Source organism: Orycteropus afer, unplaced genomic scaffold (assembly GCF_000298275.1).
Source record: "Orycteropus afer afer isolate SDZICR_OR568_19922 unplaced genomic scaffold, OryAfe1.0 scaffold00133, whole genome shotgun sequence".
NCBI classification, from domain to species: Eukaryota; Metazoa; Chordata; class Mammalia; order Tubulidentata; family Orycteropodidae; genus Orycteropus; species Orycteropus afer.
The window spans coordinates 4,077,573-4,102,931 of record NW_006921720.1 but is presented as its reverse complement, the minus strand read 5'-3'; the positions used below and the strand labels follow the sequence as shown (position 1 = coordinate 4,102,931).

General features: G+C 36.9%; 1 protein-coding gene across 1 annotated transcript; it reads right to left on the bottom strand.

Annotated features, from left to right (window-relative positions):
* Positions 1 to 6,898: 6,898 nt before the first annotated feature.
* On the bottom strand, positions 6,899 to 21,288 carry OGFRL1 (opioid growth factor receptor like 1). The gene is made up of 7 exons (XM_042781562.1): positions 21,058 to 21,288; positions 16,424 to 16,510; positions 16,190 to 16,271; positions 12,689 to 12,767; positions 12,526 to 12,592; positions 12,264 to 12,409; positions 6,899 to 7,565 (listed from the first exon to the last, which is right to left on the bottom strand). Exons 1-7 carry the CDS (start codon positions 21,286 to 21,288, stop codon positions 6,899 to 6,901), a joined length of 1,359 nt encoding a protein of 452 aa, XP_042637496.1.
* Between the last annotated feature and the right edge of the window lie 4,071 nt (positions 21,289 to 25,359).

Sequence of the window (25,359 nt, the reverse complement as noted above, 5' to 3'; positions counted from 1 at the left end):
CCAACTCAACAGCAGTGAGTTTTCGTTTTGGGTTTATAGGAAATACATGTTTAAACCATGCAGTAAAGTAAAAAAGAGAAAGAACTATGAACATGAAAATTTTTACACATGATCCACCCCCAAAATCTCACAAAAATAACTTAGAACGTAAAGATTTCACCTTTCTACATAAAATATTTATTTTAAAGGAAAAAAAGGATTAATGTTATTCTTATATGATAATCACATAAAATATATGCCTAATTATAGGAAAACAGCAAGTCATTTGTTCCAGCTCTTTACAAATATTTTAATCATGCAAAATCAACATTATGTATGCTAAAACAATGCTAAAATGTTATATAAGATGAGGTGACTTTTATTAGTTTTATATGATGTATACTGGCAATAGTTATTAAAAATAATTACTTGAAAGAAACCCTAAATATATTATTTTAGAAACAATATTTCAAAATATAGCAGTAAGCAACAGAAACTATTGCTCTTTATACATTTCTGGCATAACACTGCCATACAATTACAGAATTATAAAATAAGTATTTTATAGTACCATACAGATCCAGAAACTGGTTACAACTTCTACCACATACACATGGTATTGGTACTAACAAACATGAACAGCATTCTGTAATCCATACTGCAGTAGAATACAGAGCACAGAGAAGGCCCAGCGACCACTGGAGGATTACAGCTTATGTGGTACAACATACATCTTTGTAAGAATCATAGCCTTTCCTGAAGTACTTGAAATACACAGTAGTCTCCAAATTGAAACAGTGACTCCACTTAGTCTGCCATCTTTCTTCTTAGGTAACACTAAAGAAAAGCCAGTATCTTACTTAGGAAATGAGTAAAAGCTCTTTTTTTGGGGGGTGGGAGGTGGGCAGGGAGCAGGGGAATGCCTGTCAAATAAGCTTACACTTTGCTCTTATTTGCTTCTATTAATTGTAATGCCACACAGTTAATATGCTGTCAACTCTTGATGGTATGGGAGATAGTCACTTCATTTATAAACCACCTATTGCTGAGTCTTCTGTTACCTGCAGCTAGTCCTTCAACTTATTTTCTTGTTAGGAAAACCACCAACCTGCTGGCATACACAGGCAAATGAGTGAAACTTGGTATCTGGTCATTGATAACTTCTACCAGTTTAACGAAAGGTTTCACTGTACAGTAGGTAGAATTAATGGTTCAAGTGAGAGTATTAATGGGATTCTCTTCCCACACCAGTCCCTGTTCTTCTTGGTACAGACAATATATAGAGCTGATTTTTAAAATATGTTAGCACAATAAAGCTTTCTAGATCATTCCTTACCTGCTTCTAATAATTTTGCCACCTGCAAAACTCTGTATCTTTATTTCTATAATGGGTTTCTTTTATTACAAATCTTCTGTTTTGTTGAGTGAGAATAAATCCATTAGCACTGGAAAAAATGCTCATATAACCAGTGAGTACAGAACTGGAACGCTGCTTAGAACCAGAATTTATTACATAACTAATCTCCGTGGTTAACATAAACTGTTTCACACATTTAAAACTTTTAAAATAAATATATCATAAATAAACCTCATAGCTTAAGTATATTTACATAAGGTGCTCTGATTCCAAAGAGGGAGCATTGGTACCTTCTTCCTTTCATTTTTAAATCACTTTATGAAAGAGTATATATATATATATATTTTTTTTCATAAAATGATTCAGTATACACACACACACATATGGAAGAACAACCTAAAAGAATTTTGATTGAAGAGACTTAGGAAAAACTAGTATTTCAATGTGTTTCCCAAGACAGTTATAAAGATACAGCTGTAATTTACATAGCAGGAGCCCAATTGCTCTCAATTTTCTAAACAACTACAAAAGAGTTACAAATAAATTACAACAGATATTCTATGAAAATTTATATCCATTAAAACTGTGTATAGAGTCCAAGGTGGTCCACATTCTCCAGAAGTCAGAGATCATGGGAGCCTAGCATCCTCATTATCCACACCAGGGACTCCAGGCCTTCCCATGATGCTGGAGAGGGCAGTTCCAGTATTGGCTCCACTTCACCAAGGTGCCCAATCTCTTTCTCTCTTAACCGTACTTCCAGCCAGGGTTTGGGCCATATAACAAAGCACATCATTGTATTCTCCACATGAGAATTTTAATTCAAGGAAACAAACATATAAGAAATTATTTCCCACAAATAACTAAAACAACAGACTTATCAACAGAAAAGGGAAAAAGAAGATGACAAAGAACATGCTCATCAATCTGGGAAGCAAGCAAGAACAGTGTTTTTCAAATGTTTACAATAAGCTATGGCATAAAAGTTTTTCAAATTAATTTCAGATTCCTCCAACCATCTATTGGAATTAAATTTTTAAGTAATTTCTCTAATAGAATTCCATTTTCTTTATCCATCCGTATCTAAGACAGGTAAACTATTCCTTGTAGTGATAGGTACGTTTAAAATAAAAATTATAGCATGTAGTAATATTATGCAAAAGTATAAACATAACAAATCACTTAGTTGATTTTTCTCTAAACACTTTTGTCAAACATGACATATTGTTGAATACTGTGGTGAGTACATGTCTTTATGAACTGATGCAACTGTCTAAAACAGAAATTTCTCTAAAACAAGAAAACACCAAAGTAAATTTCATTAAATTAGCTGATATTCATGGTTTGAAAAGCTCCTTCAGACAATATTTTACAATGGAGTGAAAATATAAACTTCTGAATGAAAACAATTTACATTAGTTAAGGCACATCTGGACACCTCCAGGCATTCATACTATAACTACATTATTACTAACTTCAGTAATCAAGGATGTCTAAAAACATGATCTGTTCCTGAACACAATCTGCTGGGTAGGTTGGATAACTAGATAGGGAGGAGGCCGGTAGTACTCACTGTCACCCTAGAGACTACCCACACAAATCTGTTCATGCTATGAACAGTACAGCATCCACAGCTGAGAAAACTCAGGAAATACACATTCCTAATTTTCTACATCCTACACTGACCCCAGACATCTTTTCCTCAACTGTGTCTATAATTGAAAGGATTTTAGCATGTCCAACTCAGCCTAGCTATAATCGTTCCCCAAAAGAGAAAGGGGAGTCTTCTAAGCTTGAAACAAAATAGAAATTTTCAAAACCATTCCTATAATGAAGGATACCCACTCACTCCAAAAAGACATGAAAGACCCATAGATGCAACTATAACCAAACTAAGACCAAGAATATCCTCCTTTGCTAAGGTTAGAAAATAATGAGACTCAAACATAGTAATAAACCAATTTGATTTTGTTACTCAGTGAATTAAAAGCTCAACTATGATTCTACTATAAACTTGAAAATTTTAGCTATAATATAATTAACCAAATAGCCTCTCTATTCATCAGTTCGATTAGTTTTTAACCACTTAATATGGAAAGTTACTTACTAAATTTACTTAAAGAGTAACATGTTGTTGTTATGTGCAGTCGAGTGGGACCGACTCATAGTGACCCCTCCTTGGGTTGCCGAGACAGTATCATTAAGGAAGTAGCTTGCCCCATCTTCCTACTGAGAAACATAGATACATTGTTTTTCCCCTTTTTGACCAGATCATACTTTTAATTCTAATTACAGAATAAAATCTAAAAGCAGAGTAGATGATTTGCATGGCAAAATGTGAAACAATGTCTGCAATAGGTATCATGCCGTGTTCCCAGGTTTACATTAATAGCAAAACTCTTAGAAGTTCCCTAATAGCTCCTGAGTTTTAGGTTTTATTTTCTTCTTGAAGCTGAAATAAGTCTCAAAACAGAAATTCAAACTAAAACTATACAAAAATAATTTTTGAACTGAGAACTAAATTTGATTAAGAGAAAGACATATTTTCACTTCTATTATACTACTTTAGAGTTTCCTTATGAGGTTAAGCATGAAAAATGTACAATGATACAATATTTTTAATGTTATAAACTTTTTCTCTACCGTACAGAAATAGATCTTATAATTATATATCACTTTACAGTATTTCAAAATATTTTCACATATATTATCTCTTTAGAGATATGAAAGCACAAAATATTAGAAATGGACTAGACTAATCAAGCACTATAACATCTATTGCAAATAAATTACAGCTTGCATGAAATGCAAGTTAATCTTTTATTAATAGCCAATATTTAGTATCCTTGCAGTCCATGGTACAATACAGACTATATATTGCAAAGACTCAATAATGTTTCCAGCTATTTAAACATGCTTCACCGCATTTTTTAACAGCTTCTCAGTAAATTTCTGCAAGCATATGGTAGTTTTTAAAAATACAAAATATTGGAGTCAAACCCAGGGGGCTATTTCTTATCTAAGACACAAATACATATCCACAGATCTTATTTAAAAAACTATTAAATGTACAAAGTATTCTTAATAGAAAGAAAAATTTTAGACACATGATTTTTATCTGTAAAAGGAATGATAGCCTTTTGCTTGTTCTCTGCTGAATAATTCTCTCATGTTATTTACAAATTAAATGTAGAAGACATACTGTTACATATGAATATGCATTTAAAAAACACCATGATGGAAAAAGGCCACTATTTTAGATGGAAGCCAGGCAGTTTTCCTCTTGAGACTAAATATTCTCAAATTAAATGGCATAATATAATTAAACCCTCATTTAGGAATAATATCCTAAACCTTAAATTGTTGATTTTTTTTTTTTTCACTTGTAAGGGATATACTATAATTTCTAAATAAGTCAATGTATACTCATTTGTTTTACTATTTGGTCACTATTTATTAATATTTTCATACCTGGTCATATATTATTAATATTAAGCTTCTAGAAAGTGATCTGAAAACTTTAGCATGTATGCAAAATTGACAAGATATTTTGAATCAAGTTAATTGTATTCCTACAATTCAGCCTAATGCAACAACTTACTACCATCCCCTAAACTCTTATTATCTACTGAGCTCTATGAGAGAGTGCTAGAACAATCACCACATAAGAGGGTCTGTGTATTTCTTGCATGCAAAAATAAACAAACAAATAAAATTCCAAAGCAGAATTATTTCCCCAAACCTAGTACTAACTTCATGAAATGGTGGAAAGCAAAGATTGGCACAGTACAAAACCAAAACCAAACTCACTGCCATCGAGTTGATTCTGAGGCAGTAAATCTTTATGAAAGCAGATTGCCCAATCTTCCTTCCACGGAGGGCTGGTGAGTTTGAACTACCAACCTTCTGGTTAGCAGTCAAATGCCTTAGGCACTATGCCACTAGAATTTCTGGTACATTACAGAAACTAAAAATAAGATTCTATTTTGTACTTACTGAAACATGATATACAACATGAGTGTTATTACCATTCATATAAAAAATTAAGGGTTAAGCAATATGATGTTTCAGATTAACTTCAAAGCAATAAAATGGTATTTTATAGGGCATACACTCAGTGGGTTTATTTTCTAGAAATTCACTGATGAAAATGGATCAATAGAAGCAACAGAAGATGCTATGAAATGACACAAAAAGGAATGTATTAAAAAATTCTTTGGGGGTTAAAGTGAAAAGAACCTTCTCAAAAGCCTAAGAGAGACATAAAAACCAACTCCTTTCTAAATGAAATAAAGGAAAACTATTTTATTTGTTATTTTAACTACATTTATATGTATAGTCTGAAATTCTCAGCAAATGTTTCTGGTTGTTTTGTGATCTGTAATGATAACTAGTAATAATAGTATAAGAAGCAAACATTTCTTTTTAAACAATGTTAAGTCATATTAAATGCTGATCAAAACTAAGTATATGGAATTTCAAATCTGTCTCAGTTTTAAAGTTTGCCAATTTAGCAAAGTATCAAATTGTATTAAAAAAAGATATACTGTAGATTAAAAATGTTATTAATCTCATAATCTATATAATAGTGAGATACTAATGGTTTTAGTGACCACTGTCTTATTGCCGATGCAAGAGGCATGCTTTTGAAAAATGAGTAATCCCTTTGTTACTTTTTAATTCTACAGTCATTTGCATTCAGAGTCAAGCAGCATATGTACATGGAACAGCCATAGAAAGCATAATTGTTTTCTGGGACTTTTGCATCAAAATTTGTTTTAAGCACTTAATATAGAAACACATTTTTATTATTTTAAACAAGGCAAATTCTTGAAATCATACTTAAAGTCCACCTCTGTTCCATTTCAATTTCAATACAGATTATCCTAATGTACACTAGAATAATGTACACTAGAAGTACACATCCTCATGTATGCTAGAAATGTACATGCTAGCTGACAAAGATGGCAATATGAGGGTTAGCAGAGAGAGGAGAAGTGAAAAAGTCAGTGGGGCTGACAGATGGGGTAGGGGGGTCATAGCTCCCCAAAAACATCCATTTTAATTTATCAGAACTTAGTAATAATAATTTTTTAAAAAAATGGTGTTGAATCAAATAATCCAAATGGCTATTCTGAATTTTCCAGCTAAAAAATATAAATCTGTAAATCAGGCAGAGGTTGCATAAATTTAATGAAATTATTCTTTGATTTTACTCACGTAGAGTGTAACTTCTCAGAAACAAAATGTACTTGATACATCATACTACGTGATTGCTTTCAGATACTCTGAAAATAATTCAAAAGTAATCATTCTGTATAGAACTTGAAAACTCACATCCTGAAAGCATCACAGAACACATTCATTTATTTAATCTTAAGACTTCTCATCAAATATTAAATTCATTTTCATTCAAAATGAAAAACAAACAAAAAAATGCTTACAACATAAATCAAAAACAGATGACTAAATTTTGAAATTTGACCTTGTTTCTGTTTTTCAGGGCAAATTCTACATTTTTCCCCCTCCTTACCTAAAAGGGTTTGTGGGTTTTCTGATAATTCACTGTAGTAATGTATCATCATGGGAACTTGTATTTCCAGGATTATCACTGTTTTTGCTACGATTTTCACCCTCTTCATCATTTTCAAAAGGGGAGACAGTCTCTTTTTTCTCTACAAGACTGTTAACTGTTTTTTCTGGCTGAGAATTAGAATTTTCACCATTACAGTCCTTCTCACTGTTTCGTGGCTTGGCAGCTTCATCGCTGGGCTCTGCTCTGGGCCTATCTGTCTCTTCTGCAAGCTCTTTAGGTACCACTTTCTTTTCTTCTGAAGTTTTGCTATTTAAATGAACAGCTGAGGAGGAATTTTTGGACTCCTTGGACTTTTTGTGCATAGAAGTTTGACTGTTATTACCAGAGTGGGGAGGGGTGGGCACTTTGGGGGCTTTGCTTCCCTCTGACTGTTCTTTCCGAGGCGGCCCCCAGATAAAATTCTCTGAAGGCGTGTAATGTTTCTGCGCAAACCGGAGCAGCTTTCTCCTCTCTCTTCTGTCTCTAATTGTATAAACAAAGTACTCCAAAGCACTCTGCTTAATATTGGGAATAGTATTCTCCACAAGAGCCTCATGAAGGATAAATTTTACAAGAGGAGACTTAAAACTTTCATATCCAAGCTCGCCAAGGCTCTTAAGAATCCGGGTGATTCTTAAATAGTTGTGCTGGGACCTGGAAGAGAGGATCGAATAAAATGAGGGTCTAAGAAAGTCAGGTGGAGGAAAACAGAAATGAAAATTATTTTTTTATGGAACTGGAAGCCATGGAAATATGCCTTGGAATGACTTCTATTTAAAAGTCAAATTAGAAACCATTAAGAAGATGAATAAATTAGGAAGTATTTATACCTCAATTTGCTGTCAATGTATGTGAAACCTAAACATGCAATATATATTCCCTGTGTTTGTTGAGTTCTTTATATTAGCGGAATATTTAGAATAAAATTTCTTACTAGTGATGTTGAATTATTATTTGTTTATTAAGTACCCTGATGATGAATAATCTCATAGACCATTTATTTACAACACCACCAATGTATAGTACCCATCACTGGTAACCAGTGCTGAATATAAACATATCTAGCAGTTGAACACTTGGATTTGCAGCCAACTTAAAATGAAAGCAGCAAAAACACTCTACCTGCTAGAACAGTTATGACAAAGGATGTAAAACTGACTTATTTAGAACAGCATGGCTTCTAAGAATGGTTGCTAACTGAAAGGTCAGCAGTTTGAACCCACCAACTGCTCCACAAGAGGAAAGACCTGGTCAACTGCTCATGTAAGGATTCCCACTGCCATCAAATGGAATACAACTCATAGTGACCCCCACTGGGTTTCCAAGGTTGTAGACCTTTATGAAAGCGGATTGCCTCATCTTTGTCCAGCAGAGAAGCTGGTGAGTTTGAACTGCAGACCTTCTGGTTAGAGACTAAATGCCTTACACATTAACGTCACCAAAGATCCTTCCTGTAAAGATTACAGCCTAGGAAACCCTACGGGGAAGTTCTACTCTTTCAGAACTACAGGGTCACTATGAGTTGGAATCAACTCGAAAGGACACAACAACAACAACAGTTTAATACTTAAGAGCATGAGCTTTGGAGTCAGACCTGAGGTCATACCCTGTCTCTACCTCTTACAAGCTATTTAAAATTATGAACTCTCTCCAAGCCTCAGTATCCTCATCTGTAAAATGGGGGAAATGGCTCACACATGACTGAACAGTTATAAGAATCAAATAAGATGATGTCTATGTAGGGCATGTAAATATTATTTTAAATTATTAAAAAGTAAATATAATTTAAAATTATTACTATTAGTCATATTGTTATTATGCAAAAATTTCATATTAATGACCATTTGTACCTATACCAATTTAACCTAATTCTCTTCCATCCCTAGCCACTCTCTTCTCCTTGTCCTATCCAATAATTTTAAATTTTAAATTGTTATTTAAATAGAATTATTTCCAATGGTCTTGACTCTAGACTATCTTTTTTTCTGACACTGCACTAACATCTTTCTTCTCTGTCTCAAAATTCAGACTATTGTCAAATGAATGCTTTCCAAATCTGTTTTGGCACAATTCATAATCTTCTTACTCAGCTCAATCTTTGCCTTATTACACATGCCTGGTCATATCCTGAAGGGATCTTCAACTACATATATTCATCATGGGTGTCATCAACAATCCAGGTATTTATTTTATCCAATTTTACCATACAACCTTAATGCTGTCTTTTTTTTTTTTTTTTTGTAACTAACTAGTGAACCAGCTGCCATTGAGTCATTTGTGATTCATGGTGATGCCTGCCGTGGTTTCCAAAAGTTCTTGGAATATTTTTATTAGGAATAACCAGCAGGTTATTTGAGAAAGAAGAAGGATGTTGATGAATTATTTGAGGGAAGGAAGGAGGCAGTTCCATGGTCTTATGTTGTAATAAGAGAGTTTGTCTGGACAAAACAAAAACCTTAATGATTCAGGCTAACCAAACCCTGAGAAGACAAGTCCAGCAGTTTTTATAATCTCCATGTCTGTGTATACTTACAAAAAAAGTATTAACTTAATATTCAACTTTTTGAAGGCTGAAAGGTAAAAACAGCACAGACACAGACAGGTTTCCATTTTATGAATCTGTACTTTTTTTAATAGGAGGTAAGAATCTTTGGAAACAATGCAAATTTGGGTGAAGACAATGTACCATAAAAGCAGGATTAATTTAGGTCATTACGGAGATTGTATACTCTAAAAATACAGCAACCAAACTCTTGGACAATGTCTGTTTCTTAAGTCTATGAAAAAGGAGTATGTGGAAAGGTGGAAGAATGTTTTTAAAAATTATATGCCAAAACAAAATTTACTATATTTGAACCACTTCGATGTCATATATCCAATCACAGATGAATAGTCAAGTTGAAAGTTTTGTATGCATTTAGCAGTATCTATACACTCTCCAATTTATAATATTTTTGTAACAGTAGAAAAGGACATAAACATGGGTTTGAAGAGTGGTAGTCAAGATTCTGGAACAAAACTATGGAAGAAAGCAATTGAGTGTTTCAGTATGTCTTCCATTTTACCCTACCATATAATTATAAATGTAACAATGAAAGATAAAATGGAAGTAGGGTAAAAGTGGATAAACCTTCCAAATGCTGTGAGCAGTTTTCAGAATTTCCAGCAGATGAAAGAAATAGGCTAGGCTTTCAAGTAGAGGCAAGGGCAGTAAATAGGCCTAAAGTTGTCAGGAAGATGGAATAGATGAAGAGAGAAATCACAAAGGTAAGGACCAAGAAGACAGGAAAGAAAAGAACGAATTCTAGGGTGTAAAATACAGGTCAGCATCCAAGTTGATAACAAATAAAATTGGAAATATATCATAGTGGCTGATCTATAATATATAGTCTCATGTTTGAAAATATTGCACCTCTTGTAGCTATGGTCACTAGTTCACTGAAGATTATTTCATTTCACTTTGATTCAATTTTTTTCCTCTCCTGGGATACTATAAATACACTGTGTTCCTTTCTACTCTAAAAGACTCAAGATCCAGTACAGATTAAAACACAAATAAGTTATGACATGTACAGATAAATCAAAAAAGAGCCAACTGAAGAAAGAAAATGGCATAGAAGTTTTCATATAACCTTCTATAATTTGTTCAAATCTAGTCAATAAATATAAATTTTTGGCAACTAAACCAGAAAAGAAACATGTTTTCTGGCAGATTCTAAGTCAGTGGGCAGTTCATTTACAGTTGGGAAAGGTCTATATAATACCCAGGGAAAGGAAAAAACAAAGATGATGGGTGGTAGAAAGAAAGGGAGCTAGGTAGGGCAGAGGGATGAGAAGTGTCTGTTAGTTCACACTCCTCTCGTCTGACTCAAGCCAGCAGATCCTTTAATTAGACCCTTCAGAAAAGGCTGTTTTCAGCTATAAATCAAAGGAGCTGACAATAAAACCCTAAGGAAGCTATAAGCTAATAATTATTTTTTGTTCAATCATTTATTAATTCAACAAACTTTCACTATTGTTACTATTTGTTATTCCAAGCAAATAAACCAAGTTAGAGAAACATATTCTAAAAATGACAGTTGTGAGTATATGGAAGATGAGGTACTATTAGACCCTCATCAAAGATTTACTGCTACTTTTGCCAACCTTCACGTCAATACGCTATGTGAATAGCGCTTTCTTTGACAGTGTGACAGAAGCGCTTAGAAACTTTATCTAGAAATAGCTACCTATATTGCTTAAGCAGAGGCGTATATACTTCAGCCTTAAGTGCTCTATATAAATCAAATTTAACCTGAGTTATGAGTTAATGGGTCTTCTGGTTAGCATCATAAAGCTTTATGCCCCTACCTTCAGAATTTGAGTACAAGGTACCATTAATTGTATTTATTGCTAATAAAGTAAAAGGAAGGCTTAAACATTAATACTTATACTCATTTTACCAACGTAAATGAAAGGTCTTGAAAGACACAAAAAACTTAGTTTACTGATGTGTAAAACTTTGAAATATTTTAGGCAAAGAGTAAAAGCTTAGGTTAGTTTTTATTTTTTACTCTTAGTACTTGCCCAGTTGAGCTAATTATAACATGCTAAAAAGTGCTGTAAAGCTGTTGGTTTATAGTCCAGCATTTATAATTCACCCTATAATTAAAAAGGAAAAACAAACAAAAAAACCAGTTTGTATGCAACAGAAATATTAAGAAAAATAGACTTTGGCTGTAAGTATAATGAATGTTATAAATAGCCAACAAAAGAATAAAGCAAACCAATTCCAAATAAACAACGTTAGAAATTTTATCATAGGATTTTGTATTTCTTAACCAAAAATGAGCTTTTGTTTTTGACCTAAATAGCAAAGACACTTTAAATTTTCTCTCCACATTAGTAAAATATACATGCAATATCTGCCTTATAAAATGATTTTTATACATCATAGATTTAATTCATGGATTTAATCCAAGAATGCTATGCTTGGGGATGTTAAAAACAGAATGTATGCCCAAGAAGTTTATAAAACAGTAGAGGGAAATGGAAAAACTTTATACAAGCAGTAACAATAAATGCCAAAGACAGTGGTATAAAAAGGGAAAGAGGCCACAGTGGCTGTGGGCAACTGAGAAATTTCAGGAAGAAACAGCTTTGAAGCTGAATGGCTGTGTTTCTACTTGAAATTTCTTTCTTTTCTGTCATTGTTTTGTTTCAGAATGCAGACCAGGGGCAAAATTTTAGGTTAGCTTTTGAGTCCAAATACCTGGGTCCATCTGCTCTTTGTTGCTGTGTTCCACAGAGAATTGTGGCCAAGGGAAAAATAGCACGGAAGGACCCTCAGTTTATCGCTGAGGCTTTACTTACTCATTCAGATGCTGGAACCTTTCCTGCCAGTTAACAGCCCGGGCCACGTTTCCAGTTTTATCAATCAGTTTTATTCCAAAAAATTCTAACATCATTTTATAAGCCAGAAGGAATCTTCTAATTGCTTCTTTTGTCTTTTTGAATTCCTAATGGGAGAAGAAAAAAAAAAAATGTCAGCTGAAACCATTTAGTAGCTACCAAGCCAGTGAAGTGGCAATATTTATTTTGCCATCTCATACAAAATGAAATAAGTTTGTATTACCTCAATTTCATATGTAGTTAGTTCTTTAGCATAAAAATTCAAGCCTTGTTCTCTCAGGGGAAAAAGCCTATTATTTTAAAAAATGAAATTTTTATGTTAGTGTGTCTGGAACACATGCATGATTAAGTAGGATATGGTTCAAAGCAGATCATATATAACTCACCACTGAATGTAAGTATGGTTGTGTTCCAGTTTTTCATAATCTCCTTTCCACTTATTTAGGACTTCTTCAATGTAAACACCTACATAATAAATATTTAGAAAATGAGTGAGAAATTTAAAACATTTTGAAAGCATTTTAAGATTTCAATCACTTAAGGTTTCTATTAAAACTTATATAAATTTAATAACAGCACACAAAAATAATGACTTAAAGAGATAAATACCTTCTGTCACAGTTAGTTATGTAATAAGCCTACTTTAAAAGTAATTAATGGCATCTCAAATTGCAGAAAGTCCTGTTAGACAGTATTACTCTTCAGCAGAGGTTGGCAAATTATGGCCCATTCCTGTTGTAAATAAAGGTTTTTTTGGAATACAACCATACACATTCATTTACACATCATCTACAGCTGCTTTGGGAGCTCTGGTAGCACAGTGCCTAAGGTACTTGACTGCTAACAACCAGGAAGCTGGAGGCTCAAACCCACTAGCCACTCCTCAGAAGGAAGGTTGGGCAATGTACTTCCGTAGTGATACTGCCTCAGAAACCCAAGGAGGGGTCGCTATGAGTTGGGTCCTACTTGATGGCACATAACTACATCATGGCTGCTTTCAAACTACATCAGCAGAAGAGCATAGTTGCGACAGAGACTATGTGCGCCATAAAACTGAAAGTATTTTGCTACATGGCCCTGTGCAGAAAAAGTCTGCTGATCCTTATTAGACTAAGAATACTCTAGTAAAGAGTACAGGATGAAAATATACTCCAGGGAGGAAGGAAGGAAGAGAAGAAGGGAGAAAGAGAAAAAAAAAGAAAGGGAAAGAGAAAAGCAGAGAGGGAAAAAGAAATGACAAGGAAGTTGTTGAGTACCTGCTATATGCAGGCCCATTTTATACACAGTATACATCATCCAGCTTAATCCTCACAGAGCCCTCCACACCAGTGTTATTATCTCTATTTCACTAATGAGAAAATTGTGTGATTTGCTCAAAGTCAAACACAAATACAAGAATAAATCTAGGAGTAGAACACAGGTCTTTCTGGATCCACATAATATGCCCTTTTACGCCATACTTCATTATAACAAAATTCTTAAATCTGTCCAAAAAAAAGAAAAAAAAAAAAAACTTAGTTGATTATGACTCATAGCAACTCTATAGGACAGAGTAGAACTGCCCCATTAGGTTTCCAAGGCTGTAAATCTTTATGGAAGCAGACTGCCTCATCTTTGTCCTATAGAATGGCTGATGGGTTTGAACCACCAGTCCTTTGGTTAGCAGCCAAATGCTTTAATCACTGCACCACCAGAACACTTCTTAAGTCTGTTCAGGTCTTCACAACTGACTATGTGGCCATTTAGTCAATCTTATTAAAAATGATACAATAACATTATATTTCTCTAAACATAACTCATTGCGATCGGTTTCTTCCAGAGATTACTATTTTGTATAGAGTGTCACTTTCAAAAATTTTGATAATAAGTTTTTTTGGTTTTTTTTTTTTTGAGTCATACCAGTACGACTTGCCATTGAGTCAATGCCAACTCATGGCAACCCTGTGTATGTCAGAATAGAACTATGTTCTACAGCTTTTTCAATAGCTGATTTTTTAAGTAAATCATCAGGCCTTTCTTCTGAAGCCCCTCTAGGTGGTATCGAACCTCCAACTTTTTGGTTAGCAGCCAAGTTTGTTAACTGTTTGTACCATCCACGAACTCCTTTCTGAATCATGCTATTGGCTAAATCAACACATTGAAACTATTTCTAGCCATAGTTTTGAATTTGTTTTTCTCTCCAACTACCCCTCCACCTACTTAAAAAGTAAAATATGCCATTGCAAGCCTCTGCTTACTTATAAGTGTGTATACATGTATATATAATGGGAAAGGAGGTATGAGAGTTGATGTAATATATATAATAAGAGCTAGGATAAGATTTTATGTGACCTTAGCTAAAACTCCTGACCCCTCTCCAATCTTACAAGAATTCAAAATAAACTTGTGATAAGGATTACAAAGGATATATATATCGCTCAACTTGCTGTTTTAAATAACTACCTGAAAATAAATTCAATATGATTAACACAAAAATAAGTGAGTTTTTTAAATACTGACTTATCTTAGTTTAATACTTTTAATAGTTGAAGGTATTCTTTAGATAAATTTTATAAAATTCAAATTAGAGTCCAATTAACAATTAATCATTATATTTCTTAAAAGGTTTTCTTACCCCAAGTCCTCAAAAAAATGATGATTTAATTAGTATTATTTCCATTAGCAAATAAAGTAAAATGTCTGTATCATGAGTCAATCAGCAGTGCATTTTTATCCAGAGATTTCCCTCCAAATCAGAGCAGAACTTTTGGGACACCAGAAAGTTAATTAAAGACAAGTGGATCTGGCCACTTCAACAATGATTTTAAGTTATAACTTCCAACTGGGGCATGTTTCAGAACACAGTGCAGGGAATTCCTCCTCTCAACAATCCACTCAGTCTTTAAATCTCCTTCCTCCAGTTAGTTCAACAAAGAAGGCAAGGTCCTGCCACTCTCAAAGCTTTGAAATCCATGAATTGCATTCCCTGATTCACACTGCTATGTATTTGGCTCAGTTTCCACTGAGCGCAAAGAGCAGGCACCAGGGCCCTCTAGTCACATCACTACAGTTAGAGGCTATTTGGGGCTCTTTGAATAGAAACCAGCTTTGCTGGTTTGACCTCGATGAACTTAGGATGCCCACCACAGCTTGGGTCCTCAATTAAATATGCCATTTTGAAGATATATTACCATAGCAGCTATATTCCCTCACTGTGTATGGATTTAGAAAAGATCTTAAGAGGGCAATTATAGGGTTATGAAGGAGAAGGCAAGTTTATTTGGAAGAGCTAAAGTGAATTCTACTGGCTCTGTAGTTCCTTTCATGGGACATTGCAACATGGAACTGGGTCTGCTCTTGCTTCCCAACTCCTGAATATGGAAACAGAAATGAAAAATAAATCTAAATTTAAGTCTCACTTTCTAAATACTTTTGGGGTATGACACATTGCATTCTAGAACCCAGACCTAACACTAGAATCAACTGAGTGACCCAGCAAGTTAATTATTTAAGGTTCAAGTCCTAGTTACTGCATCTTTAAAATGAGAAAGCTGAATTCAATCTCCTCTACTGTTCCTTAATCTAACACTTTACGGTTCTATAAATCTCTCTTTTCCTCTCACAAAAGTTGCCGTCACTGTCTCTCAGATAACTGCCACAATAAACAGATGATAGGAAGTTATTTCTAATCAGTAGCCATTCTTCCAGAGTTTGTGATATGGTTGCTCACAATTTTAGGGTCTAGAACGTTAGGGACACTTTCAACTGCACAGCAAAGTTAAGGCAATCAGTGGAGGTATGCATTAAGAATGTACTGACCATGGTATAAACATTGAATAACCAGGTGCATGTTATTACTGAAAATTTGTTTGGGTTATTGGTTTTTACCAACGTAGCAGATTACTCACCATCTGGCTTAAATGGAATTTTATTCTTATAAAAACGAAGATTGCTCAAGTCATTTTGATATCGGATATCTTTGAAGTTCTGCTAAAGGAAAAAATAAATCAATCTCCAGCACATAGACATTTAGAAAAGGAACAAGGACCCTTCTTGCATGTTTGCTCATTGGTCAAAAAATAAGGAAAACAGAGGGAACGAGTTTAAATTTTAGGGAAAAAAAAAACATTCAATACTCTTACTGGGTACTGGTGTCGGTATTTGTACAAATCTCTCGCTGCATAAAAGCTTCTCTTTGGTTTGGCAGCTGCTTCAATGGAATCACCACCCTGAAATGAAAAGTGAAAGTCCATTTCCATGCTGAAGCAAGGTAATGCCAATGAGAAACTTCTAGAACAAAATTAAAATCATGAATGTCACAGAAGAAAATCTGAAAACTGTCAAGCTATTCAGATATATGAAAATGTTATAAAAATCCCTTTACCACTGCTTACTAGCAATATTAGTGGGCATTCTATTATCCCGAATTGAAACCATGACCATTTTCCTAAGGGATATTACTAAATTTAAAACCTTATTTACAAAAAGCTTAAATAGATTAAGTGTTATGGATCAACATCCGTAAGAAACAGAACTCAAAATTAATTGCGGCCATGTATTTTACCACAGTTTATACAACTGGTTCTATGAAAAAAACTTATTTAGGACACTTCACGTAATTCTAAAAATGTGTTAAGAAAATAAATCAATTCTACAAAGAAAATTGTCATTACATTTGTAATATCTATCTGTACTTGGAAGTCAAGTAATATTTATGAAAGGAAAGAGTCCTTCTTTTTAAGCAAAGTAAATAGTTTTCTAAGCTCCATTCTTTACAATACTATAACAAGAAGTATGCAAAGGCATGAATAATCCTCTACTCATTCAGTAATAATACAATGTAATACAAATCAGCAAAGTGAAAACATGTACACACAAAGCAGTAAAAAGCTCTCAAGTGGAATAAACTTCAAATTTAAGTAATTTATATGTGGCAGTTTACTCATGCTATTTAAACTCTAAGCAAAATTCTCACTACCATTAAGTTACTTTTAAAATATAAGATGCAGATTAATATGATCTACTTATGTTCTCTAATTATATGAATGATTATAATGTGTGAGAAAGCGTTTGGTATCCAGTGTTATGCAGAAGGACAATGAAACTGATGAAGAAAAAGAAGACAAAGTTTAGACTTGAATATTCATTAAGAGCTTTCACCCCAAATCCTCTCCTCAGCATCCCCCGCCCCCATCTGTGTTGACAGACTGGCATCCTCTAAAGCAATTTTCGCACATTTTTGAAGTGGTGTGATCCTCACTATTACTACAAGTACCGAGACACATTAACACCAAATGCTCTGATGCTGAACATTACTTACTCTGTCATGTTACATAAGCAAGGACGAGCTTAAATTCTGGTCCTTGCCACACGTTTCAAAATAGCTCTGCCTACCAAGTTTCTGAATCTGTTTAGCCTGAGCTACAATCATATGAATCATCATCTTACGTTTGTATAGAAACCCCTTCTCCATTTACAAAGCACTCAGATGTATATTATTTGATTCCTGTAACACACCTGGTTGGCAGTTATTACTGTATCCGTTTTAGAGACAAGGTAACAGAGGCTTGGTAATGTTAAACTAAGACCCAATGACAGCACAGGAGCTAGAATCTGAGGCTGCATGAAAAGTGAATGACCACTGTAGAAATGTTGGTATCATGTCAACAGCACAAGACTTATAGTCAGGAGACTTGACCCAACTCTTGACTATGCTACTTAGTATTTGTGTGGCCTCCTCCATGGGAGAAAAGACCTGGAGATCTGCTCCTGTAGACTGCAGCCTTGGAAACCCTATGGGACAGGTCTACTCTGTCCTACAGAGTTGCTATGAGTCAAAATCAATTCAAAGGCACACACCAACTGAGTCTTAGTTTTACCATCTGTGAAATGAAAATAATGACTCATGCCCCATCTACTACCCAGGATCATCATTAGAACGACTGCATCCAACAACCTCCAAATCTACCAACCTTTGTGCAGCTGTCCCTGCTTCTCCAATCCCTGCACCTTTTGGATTGTCCCTTTTGCTTGCTCAGGCAAGGATTCCTTTCCTGAACATATCATTCCTCTTTCCTGTATCATCCAAATTTCCCTCTCTTCTGGATCATTGCCCCTTAGCAAACACACATGCCCTAGTATATCCAATCTTAAAATAAATATACAAAACGTTCCCTTGACTCAATTCCACCCTCAATTATAAATCCATATTCCCTTTCATAGCAAAATCCCACAAAAGAGTTGACCATACTCCATGTCATCATCTCCTTTTCTCCCATTGTCCTGTCAGCAAGTCTCATTCAGGATTTTGTCATCATTCCACCCAAATGGATCTTATAAAAGTCATGAACAAATCTGCACCTTGTTAAATCATTTCTCAGTGTTCATCTCAGGAAACTTCCCATTAGCATTAGACCCATTAATTCCTCCCTCCTTCCTGAAACAGTACAATCGCACTCTATTGGTGTCCTTCCTATCTCATTGTCTTCCCCCTCTCCGCTCCTTTTTGGCTCCTCCTTCTCTTCATATTCTAAATTGAGGAGTACCCAGAACTGAGTCCTCTTTCTTCATTACTTCATCATACTTTCCCATGACTTCAAACACCTGATATACTTCAAATATACTGATGTCTTCAGCTCTGGTGTGAGTTTCCACTCATTGATAAACTTAACTAATCAACAGTTCCACTAGAACTCAATAGAATTCAACAGAATATCAGAATAATTTGATATTCAACAGAATATCAGATTCAACAGAATCCTTGACTTAACCCCAAATGTGCTTTCTTCATCTTAGTTAGAATTCCTCATCTTAGTTAATGACACCATTATTTGTCCAATATCCACTTGGACAAGGATGAAGCAGAGAGGTAGTGAGAAGTAGTCAATCTGGGATATATTTTAAAGGTAGTTCCATTACTACTTGTATATAGATTGTCTGTGGGAAGTAAGTGAACAAATGGGAGACACAATCACAAAGCAAGATAAATAAGTAGAATTTTTTGTAAAAATGTAACAATAAAAATGAACCATTATAGAGGAATAAGAAGGGTTAGGGTTGTCTACCATTTAGGAGGGTTGCAATTAACTAATTCAAATACATTATAAAATTATTTTATATAGCTGGACCTGGTGAGCTGGATTAAATCTGAGCTTGCGGTGGTTTGTTGTTGCTGTTGTTATCCTAAACTTTCCTAGAAGGTTACTTAATTGAGAGGCAAGTAAAAGGGAAAACTCAGCAATATAACATCATCTAATACTTCTCTGGGGTTGAACTGGCAACGCCCATTGGACAGAGCAGTAAACCAGGACACAAGGCACAAAAGCAATTCAGGATTTTTAACAGGCTATTGGGTCTGACATTGATGTCAGACACACCTCTGTGTCTCTCCCTCTATGATCTTGGCCAAGTGTCTGTTTTCCACTGTCTCCATTCTCTCTAAAATGAGGATTAAAAATACCAACCCCTTCAAAATTGCAGTTGATTTAAGTATATTTTAAGATAGAACTTAATATGATTACTGTTGACCAGAAGCTCTGGCGGCGTAGTGCCTAAATTTGACTGCTAACCAGAAGGCTGGCGGTTCAAACTCACCAGCCACTCCTGGAAAGAAGGTTGGGCAATCTACTTCCACAGTGATACTGCCTGGGAAACCCAAGGAGGGGTCTTTATGAGTCAAAATCCACTGAGGGCAGTAAGTTAGTTTGAAAGGGCGATGGATATGCAGATCTGTGAGTCAAAGTTAGCAGATATAATTAGGTGACAATTCCCCTACTATAGAGACCACCATCACAGGCTAAATCAAAGGATCAAAAATTAAAGCATGGCCCTAGTGAAGTTAAAGGCTTTATTGGACAGAGAGCTTTTAATCTGCTGGAAGAGCTAGTTTGGATGGTGCAGAGACAATGGAGCAAACAACCCTGTAGTTGCATTTGACTTTGGGCTACATTTTCCCACACTCACTTCCCCCTCAAATGATAAAGGCAGAGATGACTTAAGGCTGTACTGCAAACCTTAAACACTTATATGACACACAACGTCTTTGGAAGTTCCTCCTTTTTAAAGTATTCTGAATTATTTTCAGTCCATCAGGTTAAAATGGTAATTTACATCTTACTAAACTCTCCTCCAAATTACATTAGTCAAGTGATTTAAGCACAGCTGGATCAACAAGTCTTTCTAGGTGAAAATAAGATTTTTGAAAAGTGCCCTGAACTCCTTGGTTGACAGGCCTTACTTGGGGAAGAAATATGGCATTTTAACTTCTGCTAGGGACCATCTACAATACTTTTAATGGATGTAGACCCCACTGGGGAGAGTGCTAGTTGTCAATTGCAGTCCCATCTTATTCTGGGCAATTTTTACCACTAATACGCACTACACGGGTTTTCACAATCCCCCCTATTTTTAGACAGGTTCCGCCCACCCTACCTTGGGTTCACCCAGCTGCGATGCAGAGTCAAAAAAAAAAGAAAAACAAGGAAGTTGTGTTCTTCCTCGGGAGACTTCCCGGTCGCGCCCATGGTCAGGCCACAGAGCCGGCAGCGGCCAACCCGGGAGCTCCTAGTAACCGCAGGCCGCCCCGGCCCCCAGGGCGGCGGGGCAGCTGCCGGCGCGGAGGGGTCGGGACGCACGGGACGCGCTGCCGCCCGGCGCCCCTACCTCCACGCGCGCGGTCGCTTGTCGCTAGCTCCTCTCCCTGCCGTTGTCCTTCCTTCTGGGCGCCGGGGGCAGGGACACCCCGGCCCGGCCCGAGGCCACCGCCGAGTCCGCGTACCTGCTCGGCGCCAGCCGCCTCGGCGTCCTCGTCCGGCGCGGGGCTGGCGCAGGGCCGCCCGCCGACTCGCTCCGGGGACTGCGCGGGCTGCCCGGGTTCCTGCCCCGGGCCCTCGCCACCGACCGGCCCCGGCTCCTCGGACTCGGGCTCCGAGTCCGTCTGCCAGGTGGAGTCGCAGTCCTCCACGGTGGTGGGCTCGCGGAAGCTGACCCCGCCGAGCAGGTTGCCCATTGAAGAGGCGGCAGCGGGCGCGGGGCTAAGGGGCTAAGGGGCACGGGCTGCGGCAGGCGCGCTAGGGCCCGGGCATGGCCGCGGCGAGGGCGCTGGGCGGCTGCCTCGGCGCGCCCGCCGCCGCACTGCCTCAGCGCGGCGAGCGACAGACAGGCACACTCGCGGGGAGGAGCTGGCAGCCCCGGGACCGCCGCCGCAAACGCTTGAACCCGCCCATCTGGTTCCTTCGTTTCCCCACCGGCGGCAGCCGGCGCGTCTCTGGAGCCCGGGGGGCGCGGCGTCCACCCCGGGCCTGAGCGCCTGGCCCCCCAACCCCCGGGGACGCGCCTTGCTTTCCACTTTTCACCCGGGAAGGCCTGCCCTCGCTCGGCCCTGTGGCATCTTTTGGGGTGGATCAGAACCTGCTGTCCTCCCCCAGGGGCCCTGGGCGACCGGCCTAAGGCACCTTCCAGCTGAACCGAAAAGGTGATCCGGCCCAGCTCTAGGAGCAGCAGATTGGTGTGGACGTGATGTTGGAGGAGGTGTTAACCATCATCAGGCGCGCCCTGTACACACACACACACACACACACACACACACACACCCCTAGGCTCCTCTAGGCGGAATATAAATTACTTGCACAGAAGACAAAACTAATGGTGATCAGGCACCATATAAACAAGAACTGTAGCTAGGGCAGCGAGCTAGGGTCCCTGTGGTCTAGATAAAGTCAAAGCTATCTGTCACTTCATCTAATGAGCAAATGTCTCTTGAAACAAGAACTCTACCAACTGGTCTTTCGTGAATTGTCCTGTGGAGAGTTTTACTAACGCTCACTGCAGATCGGTGCTCTGAGTAGAAAAAAAACTCAAAACCCTTGGCCCTTTGGCCTGTTCTATAAATGAAAGGGGTAGTGGTGGTGGGAGGGGTTACATGTGTCATAGAAGTACTAATGGATAAAATAATATGATCAAATAAATGACCTGGAGAAAAGTGATTGTGGAAAATATGTGTTATGACCTCCTAACTAGAGGAAAATCCCCCAGAGGGCAGCTACTTCTGTGTATATTCAGCTGCACAGGCTCAGGGCCTGGAAAAAGCAGGAACTTGGTAGGTACTCAGTAAATATTTGTTGAATATGGAATAAGAAAATGGATAAGATATATAATATTAAATTGTTGTACTTGGTGGGAAGGCAGGTGGTCTTATTTTAGGGGAAGCATCAGGTGGACAGAAAGCTCATTCTTCAGGTAAGTCAGGATTGACTCTCTTCAAGCTTTGAAGCAGGAGATCTGGGTTAATCAGCTTCTGATCTTGGGCAGGTCACAGAGAGACTTTAAACTTAAATTTATGCAACTGTAAATTGGGACCGGGGTTTGATCTCTGGAGTCTCTTCCAGCTTTGACCATCCATGGCTTCATGCTGGGAAAATCTCTAACTAAACTACATATTAGACACAGGACACACAGAAAGACTCTTTGGCCATAATGGCACAGTGAAGAAAAAAATGAGGCAGCACCAAAACTCATGAATCCAGCTGCTCAGAGATAGAGATTTGGATTCATCTTCTACCAGCAGAGGACCAGAAAACTTCAAAGAAAAAATGCTGTCCATCCAGCCATAACCATTGTAGAACTCGTCACAGTCTGGGGACAGTTGGTAGGGATACTTGCCTCTGTTGCTTCATCAGTAGCTCTAGATACATGTGGATTAAAGTTGACAGCACATTCTGTGTTCTCCTTCCATTGAGAGGTGCAGTCTAATTCCTTACCTCTTGAATGAGTAGCCTCAATGGCTCACTTGAAAAATGGGATATGGAGGAAATGATATTCTGGAAATTTTAAGAATAAGCCAGAAGAGACCTTGCAGCTTCTATATGCATCTCTTAAAACATAGTGTCCAATAGCCCTGAGCTACCACGTAACAAGTCCAACTACCTTGAGACTTACATTCTGGAGTGACCTATTCCAACTGAGCCCAGCCTTCCAGCATCCCCTGTTGGATCCTGCTGGTTTGTATTGGATGAATAACTCTCAGTGATCTCCACTGATGACATGTGGAACAAAAGAACCATACAGCAGAGCCCTGATCAAATTTTTGACCCAGAAAATCAAAAGATATTATGAAATAGTGGTTGTTTGTTTGTTAGTTTGTTATGCAGCAATAATACTGAAACATTGGGAAGCACGTGTATAAGTCTATATGTTTTTCTGCATATAAATATGTGAGTTAACTTTTACAATTAAACTCTTTCCTTTTCAAAAATTTTTGGCAAAAGTATCATTTTATCATTTTTCCTTTTTTTGAAATAGAGCTTTGGATGATGTACCAATTTGTGAAATATATTTGCTGAGAAACATAATTTTATGTGATGTATTACAAAATCCTCAAATAATAAAAATTGTAAGTTTAAAGCAATAAATTCAATCACTATGCATCCATTCTATAGATTTAAGAAAGTTAACTGAAGGGGTCTTTCCTCTCTGTATTTTGTATGCAGAAATTATCCCACATGAAAAGGTCAACTATTTCATTATCCCTACCTTTGACACTAGACGTCCCTGGGAGATGCAAATGATTAAGTGGTCAGCAACGAACCGAAAGGTTTGTTTCAATCCACCTAGAGACACCTCAGAAGAAAGCTATGGTATTCTTCTAAAAAACCCACAGCCATTGAAAATCTTATGGAGTACAATTCTACTCTGAAGCACATGGGGTTAGAATTGCCTCAATAGCAGCTGGTTTTTACCTTTGAGAATATTTAACATTCCTTCATAGAAAGTAACGAAGCATGTCTTTGCTTTATATTAAAAAAAAAAAAAATCGTCACATGGCCTAGTGCCTGGCACATATTTATTATCAGTATATGTTAGCTCTAATTATTATTCATCAAATATATCCATGAAGAGCACTAAACTCAAAAATAATATAAATATATGTAGAACAAGGAGATACTACCAATAATATCTATACCTGGCCAATAATAAACTATACATTTTATTATCTAGCATCAGCCACAAATTATACAGATATTATAGCACTGCTCCAATGTAACCCTGATTTCAACCTTGTCATGCAATCCTTTAATGGTGAGACCACTTGAACAAGGAGCTGGCATTTCAGGAAGTAAACTTTTTTGGATAGCGATCAAGGTGCAATTGGTATATCTTGCTTGACTTGTTTTTTATAGTGAAGTATGCTTTAGGGACATTAACAAAGTTTGTTGTTATTTAATTTCCTTTGGGAACGTTTGAAATAAAAGGAAAGGGTAGATCAAATGGATTTTACCTAGCCTCAGGAATTAACTTTTTGGTAATGCCCAGAAACCTACGTTCTATGGAGGGGGGAAAAATTATAAAACATTTTAAAAGAATAAAGATAGTACCCTAATGTAACATCTTAATAATAATAATGTACTGTAATAGTCCTTTACACTGAATGTACCCAGGGCATCTGCTAACACCGGTGGGGCCTCCCACTGGCTTGAGAGGCCTGTATACCCTCATGTGTAGTTTGTGCCTAGCTGGAAATTTCCCAGGATCTCCATCTTCTAGGAGAGGAGTTTGTATATGTGTTTTAATTTATGAAGATAATAGGGTTTTGTCTTTTCACTCCTTCCTCCATGTAAATGTTTGACACTTTTCTTCTTGTATGATTCTGAGATGTTAACTCCTGCCTCCACCTCCCAAGTCCACCTCCCTAGTCCCCCATCCTCCTCCCACCAACACCACCATAGTCCTTCATACACAAATCTAAGCTTTCTCCCTCCTTGGACAATGCTGTTGTACAATCCATTTTTTGTTCCTGCTTCTTCCTTTAATGTTTCAAGGCTTAATTGCAAAAGTATCTCTATTATCCATTACCTCTTCCTTCAAATTCTCTTTTCTTATTTAGCCCAAAGAAGACACCTACAATTTAAGCAATTTCCATATACCAGAACCAAAGTTCCCAAGGTTTCTTTAAATGAGATGAAGAAATAAATACATGTACATTTACAAGTATTTGTTGCATAATGTCTGGTTGGGCAATGTCCGAGTGCGTATGTCCATGGTCCTATAAAGTTTTTATTTATTTTTTAAAGGAGGGGTGGGG